This window comes from Halichoeres trimaculatus, unplaced genomic scaffold (genome assembly GCF_033239565.1).
Source record: "Halichoeres trimaculatus isolate MK-OKI-2021-1 unplaced genomic scaffold, fHalTri1.1 fHalTri1_scaffold_11, whole genome shotgun sequence".
NCBI classification, from domain to species: domain Eukaryota; kingdom Metazoa; phylum Chordata; class Actinopteri; order Labriformes; family Labridae; genus Halichoeres; species Halichoeres trimaculatus.
In genome coordinates, this window is record NW_027437189.1 from 4254160 (window position 1) to 4271671 (window position 17512).

At 40.4% G+C, this 17512-nt stretch overlaps 1 protein-coding gene across 1 annotated transcript; it reads left to right on the forward strand.

The window, feature by feature from the left end:
• The first annotated feature begins 1461 nt into the window (after positions 1–1461).
• Positions 1462–11030, forward strand: tspan31 (tetraspanin 31). Its single transcript, XM_074682415.1, has 6 exons — positions 1462–1663; positions 5606–5773; positions 7406–7486; positions 7584–7724; positions 8081–8194; positions 9329–11030. The coding sequence occupies exons 1-6, from the start codon at positions 1601–1603 to the stop codon at positions 9401–9403; spliced, it is 642 nt and encodes a 213-aa protein (XP_074538516.1). The 5' UTR covers positions 1462–1600; the 3' UTR covers positions 9404–11030.
• Positions 11031–17512: the final 6482 nt, after the last annotated feature.

Consider the following 17512-nt stretch of genomic DNA (forward strand, 5'->3'; position numbering starts at 1 on the left):
ACAACAACTCATCACTTAAACACACACACACACACGTCTAAGTCCCTGGTGCTCTGCTACATGTGCACTCTGTGCAGATGGTGCTGCTGCTGGTGTCAGTGAAGGCATCTTAAAAATCAGCTGATAGTCCCCAGAATGTAAAGATGTCAACACGGTAAATCCTGCTGCTACTCAGGCACTTATCAATCACACCATGACGCTACTTAAGTGCATACAGATCAACTGGGCCTACAGGTTAAGCTTAAAACATAACGCATGCTTTGGATCCAGAACTGCAGTTCTACTGGTGTCCACTTGAGGCCGCCCCCAAAAGTTGTTGTTTCAAGATACAGAATTTAAGCTGCTCAATTTAAGGGCCAACTTTGTTGTAGATTTTATTTCATGATGCACCAATATTTTTTAATCAATTTAATTTAATTTAATTTAATTTAATTTAATTAATTGTTGTATGTTATTTAATTTTATTAAATTTTTATTTTTATTGTTTTATTTTTTTCAATTTTTCCTAACCCTTTTAAATGTGATAAGTCACAACAGCAGTCAGGCTATTAAGGCACCTGGACCCTTCTGCTACAGAGCCAAGCTGTCGTTACGAGGGGCAACATCCAGTTGTGGAAGTGCTAAAAGTTGCTGTTCATTGAGGCTGGCTGCAGACAGAACGTAAATAACGTCCACACCCAGCCTAAAAAACCCAGACTTTTATGGCATTAAAAAGCATATTTTAAAAATGTTCAAAGAAAACAGCTTGGATCTGGAATGCTAATTTCGCTATTAGCACACACTGTACAGGGTGTGATTTTTTTTCTAACACTGTGGTTTTGAAAATATTAGGATCCTTTGATTGTCCAATTAGAGACTGTAGTGATAACCACACATTAACACCAATTAGAGACACACTTCAAACAGTTTAAATGAACTTTTACGAATGCCAATTTTGGGGAATTGGGGGGCACAAAACAACACTGATATTAATCAACGAAAAACTAAAATGTCAAAGTATGGTAGAAGTTATGGTTTACCATTAGTTCTCTGGCCTTGGGTTTAAAATCTGATTAATGCCAAGATGAACTGCTGATTGTGTCACACCTCCAAGCATTTGTCTCTTCATGCTGTGTCACGTCTTAATGGAGAAGTGAAACTGATGCATGACAAACATCCTATCATCAGAGGACACATATTACCTGTTGATCATACGGACACAGAATCCTGTATTCCAGACATATTTTAAATATTTTAATAATACTTTTAATTGTTTTAGGAGAAAAAAGAAGAAAAAAGTGACATATGTCGATAAAACAGAGAACACTATTTAAAAAAAGAAGATTTTGTAGTTAGGAATAATTTCTGTTTGTCCCTGTTTTCAGATTATCGTCGTTATATTCATAAACAATCATTTCCTGCTCGATTTAATTCATCCCACATAGATGACGTTAGTAGATACATTGACGTAAGATTGACAGTGACGTCATCCGTCACGCCTTCTTCGCTGACCAACAACATTTGTGTCCAGACGTTAGCGCTCCGGAGAGCAGAAACAAAAGACTTTTATTAAACGTTTCTAGCTCTAGGTAGTGAAATCAGCCGGACGAGGTTTTCGAATATGGTCTGTGGCGGATTCACCTGCTCTAAAAATGCCCTCTGCTCCCTGAATGTGGTTTATATGGTGAGTAAACGAAATGGATCATCATGCTAAGTGTGAGCTAGCCGCGCTAGCTGAGGTTAGCCGTATCTGAATGAACTGTGGAATTAGCAACAAGCTAACTAGCCAGAGCGCAGGAGAAATGCTAACGGTTTTGTCTTCTTGCTTTATGTCTCTACTTTCACTTCCCAGACGATCACCGGTATGAACTACTTTCACATTTATTCTCTTGTCTAACCCTGAAGTAGACGTATGTGGTGTGCTTTAGCTAATTAGATACAAACGTAGTCTTTAGTTTTGACAGCTTTCATACACATGAAGGCGCTAGCTGAGTTTGGCGACAAGCTAAGCACCGTTAGCTGGAAGGCCAGCTGACCTGAACTGTGAAATTTCCACGCTTCAAACGTTTATCTCCCACATCCCTTTCTTATCTGTCACTCAGGGTTGTTGTCTCACCCAGATAAAATCACCCCATGTGTTTGTTTCCCTGCTGGTGTCAGTCATGTGAGATGTAGTCACCCTCAGTCCGGTAGTGAGGCTGCGGGACCCACGGGTCGTGATTTGAGTGACTGAGTTCCTTATAAAGGTGAAAATAATACTAATAAAAATAGTTTTACAGCATCTTTGATAACAGTAGTTACAGAGTTCTTCACACCAAAGATAAAAACTCAGACAGGCTGAATTAAATAACAGCGAACATACACATTACGTGTTAAACTTGAAGTGTCAAAAGTGCAACTCAGTAATACAGAAATGAATAGTGAATAAAATGATTGAGCCAAAATTACAGTAAAGCAGGATATACATTATCAGAAAGTGAAATTAAAAATAGAAAATAGACAAAAGGAAATCAACAGATTTACTGTTAAAGGGCCTTTCTGTAGAACTAGGTTAAGAGGTGATTTGTAATAAGGTATTGATTAGTTGGTCACTAATTAGCATTTACCCAGTGATGAAGTGGTACAGAGGTTATAAATAACATGCATTTTGTCTTCCAATTGTACCTGAAATCTTTAAAAAAAAGTATATTCTTTTATAATTTTAGAAAAAGGTTTGATATTCAAGATTTAGGATTCATAGTGCTTATTGTCATGTGCATGGTAAAGAAAAATGTATCCCTGTACAATGAAATTCTTGATTTGCTGTCAACAATAACTTATTATTAAACCACAAAAGTATATATACAATAATATTTAAAAAAAATAAATAAATAAGGCAATTTGAGGCAGTAGAAAGTGTAAATACAATTTAAAAACTGTGCAAATATGACTGTAATAGTTTATGCTTTATGTCGTGTCATTTTTAAAACATCTGCTTACTTTAGGGGGTAAAACTGAAAGTTTAACAATTAGAAATACAAAAACAGTGAAATGTAATCACCATTTTTAACTTTTAGATCATTAACTTTGGTCTCACATGTAAAAAAAAAAAATGTTTTTACCCATTACCTTTTTGATTATGCTAATTGTTGACTCTTAATTTTTGTATGTAGTTTCAACTTTATTACTTAAGGATTCTGAGCACTTTTAAAGAATTGTTTTTGTATTTATGTTTTGTTGCGTGGACCCCAGGAAGACCAGCAACCACTTTGTGGGAGCTAAAGGGGATCCAAATTAGAGAGGAAAAACATCTGGAAAACCTGTAATAACTCTGAGAGCAGTACATAAGATTCAAAGATGTATATTCAAAAAATAGCAACCAAGCAAAAATCCTTTATCACCATTTATTTAATCAATGTTTGAATCCAATTAACTTTAAATTCATAAATTTAATATTATATCCAATAGACACTAAGGGCTCTAATTTCGTAGCGCAGTGCAGGGGGCGCAAGCCTGGCGCACCCTGCACAGTGTTAATTTCGTGCGGCGCACCGCCATGCGCTGCCAATTTGCCAATTTAGTAGACCGTCTGAGCAGAGATGGGTGTGACAGTGCACCAGGGGGAGGTGTCAGCAGATTCATGTTGGCGCAGTGACAATTTCGTGCCAAAAAAAGTGCGCTGAAAGCTCGCCAGCTCCAACCTGGTCTATCCTCGGCGCAAAGCGAAGCGCACCCCACGCAGCTGTAATTTGGTGACAGGCGCACATGTGTGCACATGTCATCAAAGCCTCAGAGGCAGGTTTCCAGAGTGTCAGACATATTTTAATGCAATTAACAATCACAGCAATCACTATTTAATGTAACCGTCTGAACCAGCATATACTTTTATATCTATATTAACTGTCCAGTCACATCTGATGTCAGATTAAAGCCGTTTGTCATAATGGAAAGTTAACCTGACGGCAGCTGGAAGTTTGATGCACATCTTACAATTAAACAATAAACAGCCTTAACATCTGATACTGAGTATATATCTGGTTCTCTCATTTCATTAAATTCAAAGAAAAGAGGGCGAGAAAAAACAAAGAAAAAAGAGACAAAATAAATGTTTGTCACTCAGGATTTACCTGTGATTTCCCATATTTCTCTGTTTTAGTCTTTATTTTTGACATGAACTAAAAAGATGGAGTACATTATTGTAAGGAGGATGAGGTGGAGACACTGGGAGAGTATACAGTATATCACCAAAGGCTCTGCTATTTGGCGATGACAAACCAGGAGTGCAGGTGGATCAAAGTATTCTGAATGGATAAGCCAGCTGTGTAACTGTCTCTTCATTTTGTTCTCCTATTAATGACAAAGGAACAGATTACATGCTGAAAAACAGAACAGCCACTAAGCAGCTGTCCCTCAAACTGTACCTTTAACTATCAGGTTTGAAGCAGAAGAAGAAGAGAAAGGACATTCAAAACAGGAAGTTTGACAAATCTGTGGTGGTCTTCCTCATAATCCTGCTGAGTTTACTTTTTATTTTTTCAGAAAAACATCTTCAGCATTTCCAGAAAACAGATAAGAGAAGGCTGATGACTCATCCACTTGCTGGGATGAGTTAAACTATACTAATCATGTCAGAAACAGGTAAATTTGTCCATAAAAGAAAGAATTTAAGCTGAATTAAAAATAGGAATGTCGTCAATCTTTTGCGATAACTAGTTTTTGATTCTAACTCAAACATATTGAGACATGAGGCGTGAGAAAACATGTGATCCAGAGTTTCTTTGGTCTCATTATGGATCCACTTCAGATTAAATTAGTTTCTTAAACTTTCAGTAAAACTTGCCACTTTTTTCTGCTCGAGTTTAAACGTTGTTTTACCTTTGAATCTTTAATGACGTTATTAAATGTTTCTCTTTGTGCGACATACTGTCAAACCTCGTCACCATCCAAACATGTAATTAAATGTTCAGTCAGGAGCGTGTTGTTTGTATCTGTCACGCCTCAGGTGAGCATGTTGTTATGAACTGCCAGCCTAAGAGATGTAACTCTCCTCAAATCCCCCTGCTCGAAGAAACACTTGAGACTTGTCCTTTCAGTCAGAAACCTTGGATCATGCACTGATTGTGTTGGCAGCTGAGTCACTGTACGTGTCATAAATGTGACGCTGTATCTGCTGCTGTGAATCAGGACGTTCTGTACATAGATCCACAACAAGGACGAGTTGTCTCATTACAACCAGGCGAGTCTCTTCGTGTCATGTACAGAAACATTAACATGAATTTTAAAACGTAAAAGAGCAGATTATGATCTGAAGAAAACAAACCCATCAGAGTGGGTAACGCTGACAAACAGCAGAGGGAGTTAATCAGTTAAAGCAGGACTAAATGTGACCAAACATGACTCTGAGCTCAGTGTGCTGGATTTGTCTCAGATTGTCATCAACAGTGAAATCTTTGTCCAGAAGCTGGCGGTCTTATGACCCCAAGTCATGAGAAGAATGGGGAAACATTTCACCGTAACTCCACTTCCTGTGACTCCTCCTGCTGCTGTAGTTTTTGGGAATCCTAAATCAGACTCAGCCGCTCGTTAACGGCTCTGATCTGCTGTTTGTGGTAATCTTCTGCTCACCTCCTCTCTCTGCTCCTCCCAGCTGGTCGGGCTCTTGCTCATAGGCGTAGCAGCATGGGGGAAGGGGTTCGGCTTGGTGTCCAGCATCCACATCATCGGCGGGGTCATCGCAGTGGGCGTGTTCCTGCTGCTCATCGCCATCGTGGGTCTTATTGGAGCGATACACCACCACCAAGTCATGCTGTTCTTCGTATCCTTTACTGATGGTTATCGGGACAGACTGTTACACAAAGAGTATTGATCACTGATGGAAACAGCTGAATATTTTACATGAAGTCCATATAAGCCCATATCCAGTACTTCCCAAAACATGTGTGCACTTTGTAATACTTCCAGAGTCTTCTTTCATACCTCCCCATGATAATCTAATCAGTATGATAATATTAATAAAAATAATAATAAATCTGATTTATATCAACACAGCGCTTTTAAATGCACTCTAGGATGCTTTACACAAGACAAAAACAGAAATAGGAATAAGTCTGGACTGTGGCTGTTTGGGGGAGGGAGTTCACAAGGGTTGGGGCAGCACTGGAAAAAGCTTTTTCACTAAAGGTGCGGTGCTTGGTCCTGGTGATGGGGGTCAGGAGGTTGGTGGTGGGAGTCGCAAAGTCGTGTAAAGTCAGCGTGACTCTTAAAGTGATTCTCCGGGATGGAACAAGTTGGGTCCTATCTCAAGGTTTAGAGCAGAAATTACCCCTACAGCAGTGTTTTTGTGCAGCAGAAGCCCAGAGCGCTCACACCAAACACCCCCTCCCTGCTCCTCTGCAGGTTTCCTCTGCACTCAGACGGGGCCATATTTTACTTGACCAAAAACACAAATAAACGGACTCCCACCTGAAAAAATCTGATATCGGTCTGCATTCACGCTTTATTTAGAGAATTTTCAGCGCATTACTTTCACACAAAAACACCGCTAAATAAGGCTCTAGTTCTCATCGTGTCTCTTCGTCCTGGCAGACTACCTGTGTTTGTTTATATCTGGCACGCCACACGCGGACTTATACACTAAGCGGCGAGCGCCTCGTAGCCAGCTGTGGCTCTGCAGCGGAGGTAGCGTCGTTTTACGACACGATGAGAACTAGAGCCTTATTTAGCGGTGTTTTTGTGTGAAAGTAACGCGCTGAAAATTCTCTAAATAAAGCGTGAATGCAGACCCATATCCGTTTTTTTTTGGTGGTAGTCTGTTTATTTGTGTTTTTGGTCAAGTAAAATATGGCCCCAACTGAGTGCAGAGGAAACCAGCAGAGGAGCAGGGAGGGGGTGTTTGGTGCGAGCGCCCTGAGCTTCTGCTGCACAAAATCACTGCTGTAGGGGTAATTTCTGCTCTAAACCTTGTGATAGGACCCAACTTGTTCCATCCCAGAGTATCACTTTAAACTGTGATATAAATGATGAGGGACATTTCTAGGGAGCGTAGCCTGACAGAGAAATGTTGAATAACTCTACATTCAGTATAATGTGGAAAAAATATGGTTAATAAAATTATGCTCCAAAACTTTTTTGTTACTTAAATATTTAAAAATTCATTTGAGCTTAAGCTTAACTAATGAATTTAGTACATTCCAGGTGTATCAATTGCAATCAAAGAGAATATGAAACAAAAAAGCAGATTTTTTTTCACTCTTTTGAAAACCTGAAATATTCCCAATCACTCATAAATTAGGGTAAAAAAGTTTTTGGCTTAGAATCCCAATATACCGGTTCTCGATTCGGGCAATAATTGATAAACTGACTCTTAATTAATTGACTTATTATCGTAACTCTTCAACTATTTTGGCATGCATGGCTCTGTTTCTCTTCCTTGACTCCTCGCTCTCAGTACATGGTCATCCTCTTCATCGTCTTCCTCTTCCAATTCGGAGTTTCCTGCTCCTGCTTGGCGATGAACCGTGGGCAGCAGGTGAGAAAACTCGCTCCAAACACATTCCTGAAATTATTTATGTAACACTTAGTGAATTTGCTTCAAACCACTGTGTTTGTTTTGCTTCTGTCTTCAGGAGACTCTCCTGAACTCTGCCTGGGGGATGCTGGAAAATAAAACCAAGATGGACCTGGAGACTCAGCTGAACTGCTGCGGCCTGCTCAACGTCACCTCCAGCCGGGCGCAGTTTGAACAGGACGTCCAGACCTGCCCCGCTGTAAGTCCAGAGTCATCTCTGCATCACACGCCAGAGAAGAAACGTTCTTGAAGAGCACAGACGCAGAATAAAACGGCGGCTTGTTCCTGTTTCCTCTGTGAACACTCGTCGTCGTCTTTTGTAACATTTCCCAGGCTTCTCAGAGAGATCTCTTCATATCACACCGAGTTTCCAGTTACACAACATCTCCTGCTGAATAAAAAGTCCCACAAGCGTTTAAAGAGTTAGAAATAGGCCACTTTCTCTACTTCTCAGAATACATTTTGGTATCTTACACCTTTTTTTTTTTCTTCTGACTGACTGTTGACTCATGCTTCCGACGACTACAGGCTCTTTTTTTGTCTCTTTCACTCCAGCCGTGCAAAACACCGAAAAATCGCTGCTACACCTGCGGGCTCAAGATGTTGGATCATGCAACGGAGGCCCTGAAGATCCTCGGGGGCGTCGGACTCTTCTTCAGCTTTACAGAGGTCAGTGAAGCCCACAACTACAGAGCTAATGAGTCACAGAGATAGTACTCTGCGCCTGAGTCACAACATGTGTCTTTCACTTTGAGACAACGGCTCCACCTTCCTCTCAGAGGCTCAGCTCTCGTTAAATCACAGCTGTTTGTTGACTTTCTTGCAAAAACAGATTGAATTCATGAACCTGAACGCACTGCAGAATCTGTTTGCGCTGTTAACCCTTCAACACCTGAGCCAAGGTCAAAAAATGTCCTGTGTAAAAATGCTTCGGCCCATTTCTCTGGAAAACTTTGAACTCTCAATACCCAGAGTTATTTCCAATTTGCTGCATGTTATATGAGAGTAAAACAGTTTAAAATGAAGAAAAACACAAAAACAGAATTAGATTTTAGAGGTTTAGTGAAGGAAAAAACACAACAATCAAACATCAGGAACAGATTTTACAGGATGAACTTAAAGTTAAAACATTAATTAACATACGTACGTTAGCATTTCTGAGCATTTTCCTCTTAATTCATAAATAAAAGAGGTCGCTAACAGCATCACCAGAGTCTCCAGCATCCAAACAGCTCTCTCATTTCACATACGCCACCTGAGGACCACTGTTCCTTGCCAAAGGACAAAACGAGAGTGCAATATGTAATATCATGGTATGTAGGGATGCACGGATTCAACTTTTCTGGTTCTGATACCACTACCAATGCCTGGGCTTTGGGTATGAGTCTGTACCAATACTGATCTGATACCTGTGTTAGATAATAACCTGCATGCTCTACTGTGAGACAAGACTGTTAATGTTTTGGGTAAAAGGCAAAAAATGAGTAGATGGAAAAACTGAAGTAAAGATTTATTTAAACTATTTAATATTCAAATGTTTAGAACTATTTTGGTGAAAACAATGCTTCAGATTGTACAGAAATTCTATTCAAATGTAAACTTTTATACCCTGTGGACTGGTAATGCAGCAAAAAACAGTGTGTTAAAGGGTTAACACGCAGCAGATTGTAAAGACGTGCTCGTAACGAGAGCTGGCAGCCCTGACCGGGATCTCAGACTTGTGACATCTTGTGACATCTCGTGTCTCATAGTGCGTCCGAGCTCCGCAGCGCCAGTCTTCATCTCTTTAATGTCTTTGAACAGATCCTGGGGGTGTGGCTGGCCGTGCGCTACAGGAACCAGAAGGATCCACGAGCGAACCCAAGTGCTTTCCTATAGTCTGTCCCCGCCCTGCACGCAGAGGCAGCGCCGCAGAAGCTGCTTCAGAAACACACTGGTACACATAGAATCACGCACATCTAGAGGCAAACAACACCGCCGACATAACAACACAGAATGGACGAGCGCACGCTGCACCTGACTAAGACAGAACACACACACACACACACACACACGCCTCCACCTGAGACTTGAGACGCTTCATCAACCTGTCCAGAAAGGATGACGCTGGGAGACTGGATACTTATGTATGAAAGGAAAACCTTTAAAATACCAAGAAGTGCGGCTTGTTGGTATGTTGACCCCGCCTTGATTTGAGTACCAGATTTCCTGCTAACGAGACATCTCTGCATGTGTCCTGCGCCTGCACAGACAAACAGCCTCTCTGATGACTTCATCCCACACGCCAACTCGATGACTGTCCACCTAATAACGTGTATGCACCTTGAAATGTTCCTCTCGTCTCTTATCGTAGTGCCACACATATACTCCTCTGGTCAGTGCTATCGGTGATGTGTAGACCGTGTACCCACACATGTCCAGTCTGAGTCAGCAGCGAGGAGAGGAGATACTGGACATGTGGTGTAAAGTAGTTTTTGAAAATGTAAGTAAATGTTTTTTTTTCACACGATTAAAAAAAAACAAAAAAACATCCGGATTAGGAACTGAGAAGAATAGATGCTAGGTAACGTCGTTGCTTGTTGTTTGGGTTCAAATATTTATGAACTGTATCTGAGCCAACTAACTTTTTAACAGTCTGAGTCGTTAGGATGCCGGTGGACTGCAGCCGTGTTGTTGTACATAATCTTTTTTTGGAGATCACTCCCGATGGGTTTGTCACGTAGCCGCCTCCTCTCGAGGGACGGTTTGCCTGCACAGTAATCCTCCTTTCCTGTATTTAATATTCCTTTGTGTCGCACAGTGATGTTGCTAGAGTAGGATCTGGTTGTAGAGAAGTGGATTCAGGTACGTTGTCATTACCTCCTGTAACTGGAAAAAGAAAAAATCATGAAATGATCACAGACTGATTGAGCTGATTGAAAACGATCGGGTGAATTAAGCCGAATCTCGAACCCAGCTTTCGTTTGAGTAGTGTTTAATTGTGAAAAGAAATCTTTGTTGCATTATTTTCTTCTTCTTTTTTTAAGAACAATATGGTGGAGTTATTTTGTTTTCTGTTGCCATTCACTCTTTTGTTCATCAGTGTTAAAACGAAGCTTTGTACAAACGTGTAGAATATTTCAGGATCTATTTAAGTTAAGTTTGAAGATGCACATTTTAGGCTGACGTCGCCTCTTTCTCTTGATGTTTGACATTTCCTGTTGATGAATCACTGCTTATTAATTAATTAATTCAGTCTGTTTTTAAGACGTGTTTCCTCCTCTTTGAATTGCTTTTAACTTAAAGGACTAACACTTGCTGTAACTTCATGTCTTACTTGAACCTGTCGACTGTTGGCTGATGTGGATTTTCCTGCTGCTGGTGTAAAACGATCATGTTGAGAGATCTTAAGCATCATTATGCCATATATAATTACACCTCACTACTTTGAATTCGTGTGCACTTGTTATTCCAATGTATCTTGAATTTTTGAGACTTAATTTTCCAAATAATAAAACCTCAAATCGGAAACCGTTTCCCTTGTGTCGTCTTTTCATCATGGAGATCTCGTCTGAATGTTTTCACAGTTTCTCTATGCACCCTGACAGACGTTACTGCAGAATCAAGCAATTTATCCTGTGTCTGAACAAAACAAACCATATTAATAGCTGACTCTGCTTTGATATGGGGTAAATTCAGTGCTTCATTCTCATTTATGGAGGACAGTAACACAAGCTATGTGAAATGGCGTAAATCAGGCGCCCCATGTACGTAGACCTTTATCTGTTTACTGCACCTGACCTTAATTCACACTTTAAAATTAGATTATCATCATCAATACAGGTTATTTCTAAATGCTATTTATGATTTTTTCTCTGCCAAAAACGATTTCTGTGATTAATTTTGTAGTGATGGTGGAGACTGGAGCCAAACTGTCAGACAGAAAAAGGACAGAAGAGCAGAAAAAAGATAAACAGGTCAGTGATAGAGCACAAGCTAAAGGCTAATACAAAAGCTAAGGGCTTAAGTCCAGAACACAGGTTTAACGCTAAAGGCAAAAACAAGATTTAAAGGCTTAAAAAGAGCACAAGTTCAAAGTTGAAACAAGAACTAAAGACTAAAACACAAGTTTGAGGCTTAAGGTTAAAACACGAGCTAAAAGCTAAAATACAAGATAAAGGCTTAAGTATGGGCTAAAGGCAAAAACACAAGCTGAAATCTGAAATCATAGCTAAAGGCCAAAAAACAAGTTATAGGCCAAAGTACAAGCTAAAGGCTGAAATCCAAGCTAAACAGTTAAATACAAGCAAGAAGCTAAATCCCAGGCTAATGGCTTAAACACAAGGTAAAGGCTAAGATACAAGCTAAAAGCTAAAGTATGGGCTAAAGGCTTTTACACATGCTAAAGGCTCAAACACAAGCTAAAGTCTGAAACACAATCTAAAGGCTGAAATATAAGCTTAAAGCTAAACTACAAGCAAACAGCAAAAAACGAGTTAGAGGCTAAAGTAAAAGCTAAAGGCTGAAATACTAGCTTAAGGCTTAAGTACAAGCTAACAGCCGTAACACTAGCTTAAGGCTGAAACACAATCTAAAGGCTAAATCACAAGCTAAAGCTAAAATAAAAGTGAAAGGCCAAAAAAACAAGTTATAGGCTAAAGTAGAAGCTAAAGGCTGAAATCCAAGTTAAACAGCAAAACACAGGCTAGAATCTAAAACCCAGCTTAATGGCTGAAACACAAGCTCATAGCTACAACACGATTTAAAGGATACACACTAAAAGCTAGAGTACAGGCTAGAGGCTGAAACACAAGCTAAAGGCTAAAGTACAATTTTAAAGCCAAAGTAAAAGCTTCAGGCTGAAACACTAGCTTAAGGCTAAAACACAAGCTCAAAGCTAAAAAAAAAAAAGAAGTTAAATGCCAACAACAAGTTTAAGGCTAAAGTACAAGTTAAAGGCTGAAATTCGAGCTAAACAGTAAAACACAAGCTAGAAGCTAAAACTCAAGCTAATGGCTAAAACACGAGTTAAAGGCTATAATACAAGCTAAAAGCTAAAATATGGGCTTAAGGCAGAAACACAAGTTAAAGGCTTCAAATTGAGCCAAAAGATAAAATGTGTTACAGGCTAAAGGCTGTTTATTTCCGGCAACAGTGCTACCTGACTGTTGAGAAATACCTTATCCTCTCAAGTTGTATCCGGTAAAAAGATGTCTTAAATAAGAAAAGTAGAGTTGAAAAGAAAATCTGATCTTTATTTATTTCCAAAACTAATACCTTCTAGGTGAGAGTCTTCATGGCAGCATGCGCAAAACTCGGCGCCAACAGGTTTCTCTGCAGTCCACTTCAAACAGATCCTCCCCTTAGTCCCTTTAAGGAACATGCAGCTCCTCGTGAAGCTATGATTGGTTTTGTAGTGTTGTCTTGTACTGATGTGTCAGATGTGAGCACAAATTTGTACTTTCAGATGAGGTTCAACTACAAACAACATGTGTCATGACTTAACCTTTAAAAATGTGAGTGAAATGAAATACTTTCCAAAAACATGACAACATGCACGTTTCCTCTTTTTATATATACATATTTATTTGCCAGAGAAATAAAGAGAGTGTGTTAAATGCAGTGTTTCTCCACATGATGGCAGTACAGAGTCTGTGCAGCCTCCTCTCCTTCCACCGAGCCTCTCGGTCACATTTGTTGTTGTGTCAGTCCGGCTCTGAAACGGTGAAAACCTCCAGACAGGCACAGAATCTGCTCACAATGTCATCTTTCATCACCGTATGTAATGAGCGCCTGCACGTGGAGGCCGTCAAACGTATTTAATCTGAAGCAGGTTGTGATGGCGTGTGATACTCCATCAGAAGGCCGTTAATCCCCTCAGCTGGGCTGGGTCCAGGGATGTGGGGGTGGGCTGGGAGCAGAAGGAGAGCTCAAGTGCACTCTGTGTGCACAAGGAAAGGATCCTGATACCTTCAACCAAGGTTGTCCTAAACGAGGATAAACTGCCTCTGTGCCCTGCTCTTAATGGCCCATGGCAGACTGTCTCTGCCCCCCCTCCACTGAAGGCGTGACCTAATCTCTAACGTGGGTGCCCCCTGCGGAGAAGCACCTGCAGCTCCGTTTTCCTGAGACGCAGGAACATTTATGTAAGTGAAATGTGCCTGCTAAGGGTTTTGGGTCTTGAGTGTTTCCGGAGGCTTTAGGAAACAAGGATTTAGGAAACTGCACCACATATCGAGTCCCCCATTCCTGTCAGTGTGCTCTCCTGAGGGCCCGCTGCCAGTGCCCACCCTGTGATGCATGTCCATATGCCGGGTGTATTAGCTGGGAGAAGCTGTGGAGAATCACACCAACAGGGACGGCCATCTGTCCTCTTACAGATATAGCATGGACTCTGCAAGCGCATGGAGGCAGGATCTTAAAACATTTGGTCCATTATATCACAGCGCTGATGATGAATGGCTTTTGCAAGGGCTTGTCCTATACGCAGAACTAATTATATAGCTTTTCAGCGTGGGGGGTAGGACAATGCAGCGTTTAGATAAGCAGGGACTGATAGACTGTTTCCTATAGCAGGCGTAAAGGCAGGCAGGGCGGAAGAGCTCAGACCTTTACTTTATGAGAATGTAAACTCCACGCTTTCAGATATTATTGAGACGTGCAAACAAAATCAACCTTTGATAACTGTGAAAAATGGATCATGTGATGAAATAAACTATGATACAAATGATGTGAGTTATTGTAGAGACGGCTGAGCTATTTCTGTGTCCTGAAATTGTGTTAAGATGTTAAAATTCAGTGTGAGCTCTTAAAATCTCTGCATCATGGAGATGAAATCAGAAATGAATACAAGTTTAAATGTAGGGCTGTAAGGAGAATAAGAACTGCAGTTTTCAGGAACTTTAGGAAGAACATAAAAATGGAAAAGTTGAGATTGAATGAAGGGTGTCATTTCTAAACATGGTAAATGTCTCAAATACTGAAGTGAACGTGACTTCAAACACAGAATGAGACTTCAGGCTCTGATTGGCTTGTTCAATAAGTCAAATCAGATTCTGTTGGGTTCCATAATTCTAGGTTCCTGAATGATTGGTTCCGGAATGCAGGGTTCTAGAATGTTGGTTTCAGATTAGTCCTTGCACATTAGGATCTGTAATTCTGTGATCCTACTTTTGTGGTAAAAAATATTAATCTAATTAATAATTTGTAAATTCTTTTTCAATTCAACATCTTTATTCTTCAATATATAACCTTGCAATGCTGTGTTCATGTCCAACATGGAAAATCACCTACTCCTCCACTCCCTCAGTCATAAGAATGTGTTTAGGTACCTAAACATGGTACCTTTTGGAATTGGTACCCGGTACTTTTAGCAGAATTCAGTCGGTGCCTATAAAAATACCTAATCCGGTACCCTCCCTAGCCAGTAATGTAAGGTTCTAGAAATGTTGAATTCAGATATGTCAAGACCTGAAACAGTTTCTTGATCAATGGCTTCTGGAACCCTTGGATCTAGTATTTCGGGGTCCAAAGGGCGTGGTTCTGTAATTTGAGGTTTCCTGAATGTTAGATTCCAGAATGCTTGGTCCAGAGAACCTGGTTTCTGGCATGCTGAGTTCATGAATGAAAGGTTTTGGAACACTGGACCTAGCAATGGTGGGTTCTAGAATGCTGGGTGTTGAAATTCTTGATTCTAGAATGCTAGGTGTTTGAATAATGGATTTTGAAATTCTTGGTTCTAGAATGCTAGGTGTTTGAATAATGGATTTTGAAATTCTTGGTTCTAGAATGCTAGGTGTTTGAATAATGGGTCCTGGAATGTTAGGTGTTTAAATGCTTGGTTATAAAATTTTGGGTTGTGGAACATTGGGTTTAGATATGCTAAGTCATGGAACTCTGGGTTCAGAGATGCTTGGTTCCAGAATGCTAGATCCTTGAATAATGGGTTCTGGAATGCTGGGGTTCGGTAAAACTGGATCCCAGAATACTAGTTCTCAGATTTCTGGCTTCTTGGGAAGTTGAGATGTGGGGGAGGCTCAAAGAGACAGTAGCTGAAATTAAACCGTTTCAAGCTGATATGAGGGTTTTTAAAGAAATCCATCTGAGATTTGTTAGCCGTTATTGATGTGACGCCTCTCAAAAGCTAACGGAGTAATGATACACAGCCTGGGCATAAGCATAGGACCATATGCATATGATCCAAAGATGCAACTCCCCCTGTTCTTATATCTTTATATCTAGTTATATAATTTGTGTGACTGGCATATGTTGTAAAATGTTGTTCACAGTAGAAATCAAAATGTTTTTCTGTTGTGTTGCCCTTTGGGTTTCCTCCTCCTGTGTTTGTAAGTTTGTCAGTGTCCATTAATGTAATAAAATGATCTTTCTTATGGGAAGATTTCAAGATATATGACGACATGTTTGGAAATCTGCTGAAAAAAGTAAGTTGATTTATTTTGTGTGTTTGATTAAAATCAAGAGTGTGGTAAAAGAATCTTATCAAAAACTGAGAGATGGGGTAAACCTCTTTTCTCTGTTTATCACGTCTGAACCTAACAGGAGCTTCCCTCTGCATCACACTCGAATGGCCGGGGTTTCCTCTGACTCGGGTTGAAGGTGGTTTTAATGGGTCTGTATCTGGATCTGGATTCTTCTCACAGCTCAACGAGGACAAACAGGAAGGAGAATCATTCTCATCAGTGAGGAGAGACAAACAGGTCAATATGGCTTATCAATAATGAAACAGAGCGGGGATGCATGTTGTTATCCCTCAGAGGGTGGGGGGGTGATACAGGTGATGCAGGGAGTCTTAAAGTGGTAGCTCACAGGAGGGTTAAATAACGTCTTGTTATCATTCAGCAGCAGGTTTTTGATCATGTATGTTGTTTATTGTTCCTCTGGAGCACTCGCTGGATGTTTTTGGTGTTTTTCCGCCTCTACATTTGCCTTAACAACTTAAATATGTGTGTTTGAGATGTTTAAACGTATTTTTCCTGCCATCAGCTACTCAGAAAAGAACTCGAACTCACGCTAGCAGGCCTGGTATACATTTAAAAGACTGTTAGCATCTTTGTTACGCAGACACCGTGGCCTTATTTCCCTCAAAGGTTAATTATAGAGTGAGATTAATCACGTTTGACCTCTTTGTGATAGATGTAACACACCAGAAAGTATGTCTTCCTTTTATAAAGATATGAAGGATATTAAAAGACAGTACCCACCCGAGCAGCAGCCTGTTCACCCTGGTGTTTTCTGGCAAGCGATGCTGTATCATCAGACTCACTTCTTCCCTCAGGCTCCAGGACTTCTCTCCTCATCCTCCGTTCTTCACGATAAAAAAAAAAAAAAAGAGTTCATCTTGTGTAACAAAAAACGTTTTTGAATTTCATCGTGCAACCTTGTGTTCTCATTTGTCCTGTTTGTTATGATTATAATAATGCTAAAGAGCGCCTTCAAGAGACCACGAGAGGCTTTGAAGGTGGGGTTAAAAGATGTGCCAGTGAGAGTTCATGACTTGTTTGAAAGGGTGGGTTCGAAACTGTTTTTGTGAAAATGTCAGAGAGTTTCAGAGGATGGGGGCCGTGGAGATGAAGAGTCTAAAAGTTGTGAGTTTGGTGCGGGGTGTGGAGAGCTGACACATATCTGATGATGGTAGCTCCAGGGCTGAGTGTAGGGGGGGAGGTCAGGGCGATACTGGGGGGCAAGACAGTGGAGAGATTTAAAGGTGAGGAGGAGGATTTTGTAATCTAGATGTTGAGGATGGTGCTCGCCATTAGATGAAAACCCCTCAGAGGAGAAACTCACAGTTTTTATCCAAACAGAAAGATGCAGTCGTGTTTTTTTTTTCTGTAAGTATCATTCGACGCTCCACACAGGGCTGTTCATGTCTTTGTTTTGTCTTATTTGTGATGCGATTAATTCTGGTGTATTCCAGTTTTCTGTTCACGGCCTTCAATTGGTACAAAATCCTGCAGCCTGAGTCCTGAAAGGCTCATGGAAACCAGATCA

What these genes read in the sequence shown, in the direction of transcription:
- tspan31 (XM_074682415.1), top strand. Translation starts at nt 1,601, where the DNA reads ATGGTCTGTGGCGGATTCACCTGCTCTAAAAATGCCCTCTGCTCCCTG. An exon ending in CCCTGAATGTGGTTTATATG is followed by an intron (nt 1,664 to 5,605) that starts GTGAGTAAACGA and finishes TGCTCCTCCCAG; the next exon opens with CTGGTCGGGCTCTTGCTCAT. An exon ending in TCTTCTTCAGCTTTACAGAG is followed by an intron (nt 8,195 to 9,328) that starts GTCAGTGAAGCC and finishes GTCTTTGAACAG; the next exon opens with ATCCTGGGGGTGTGGCTGGC.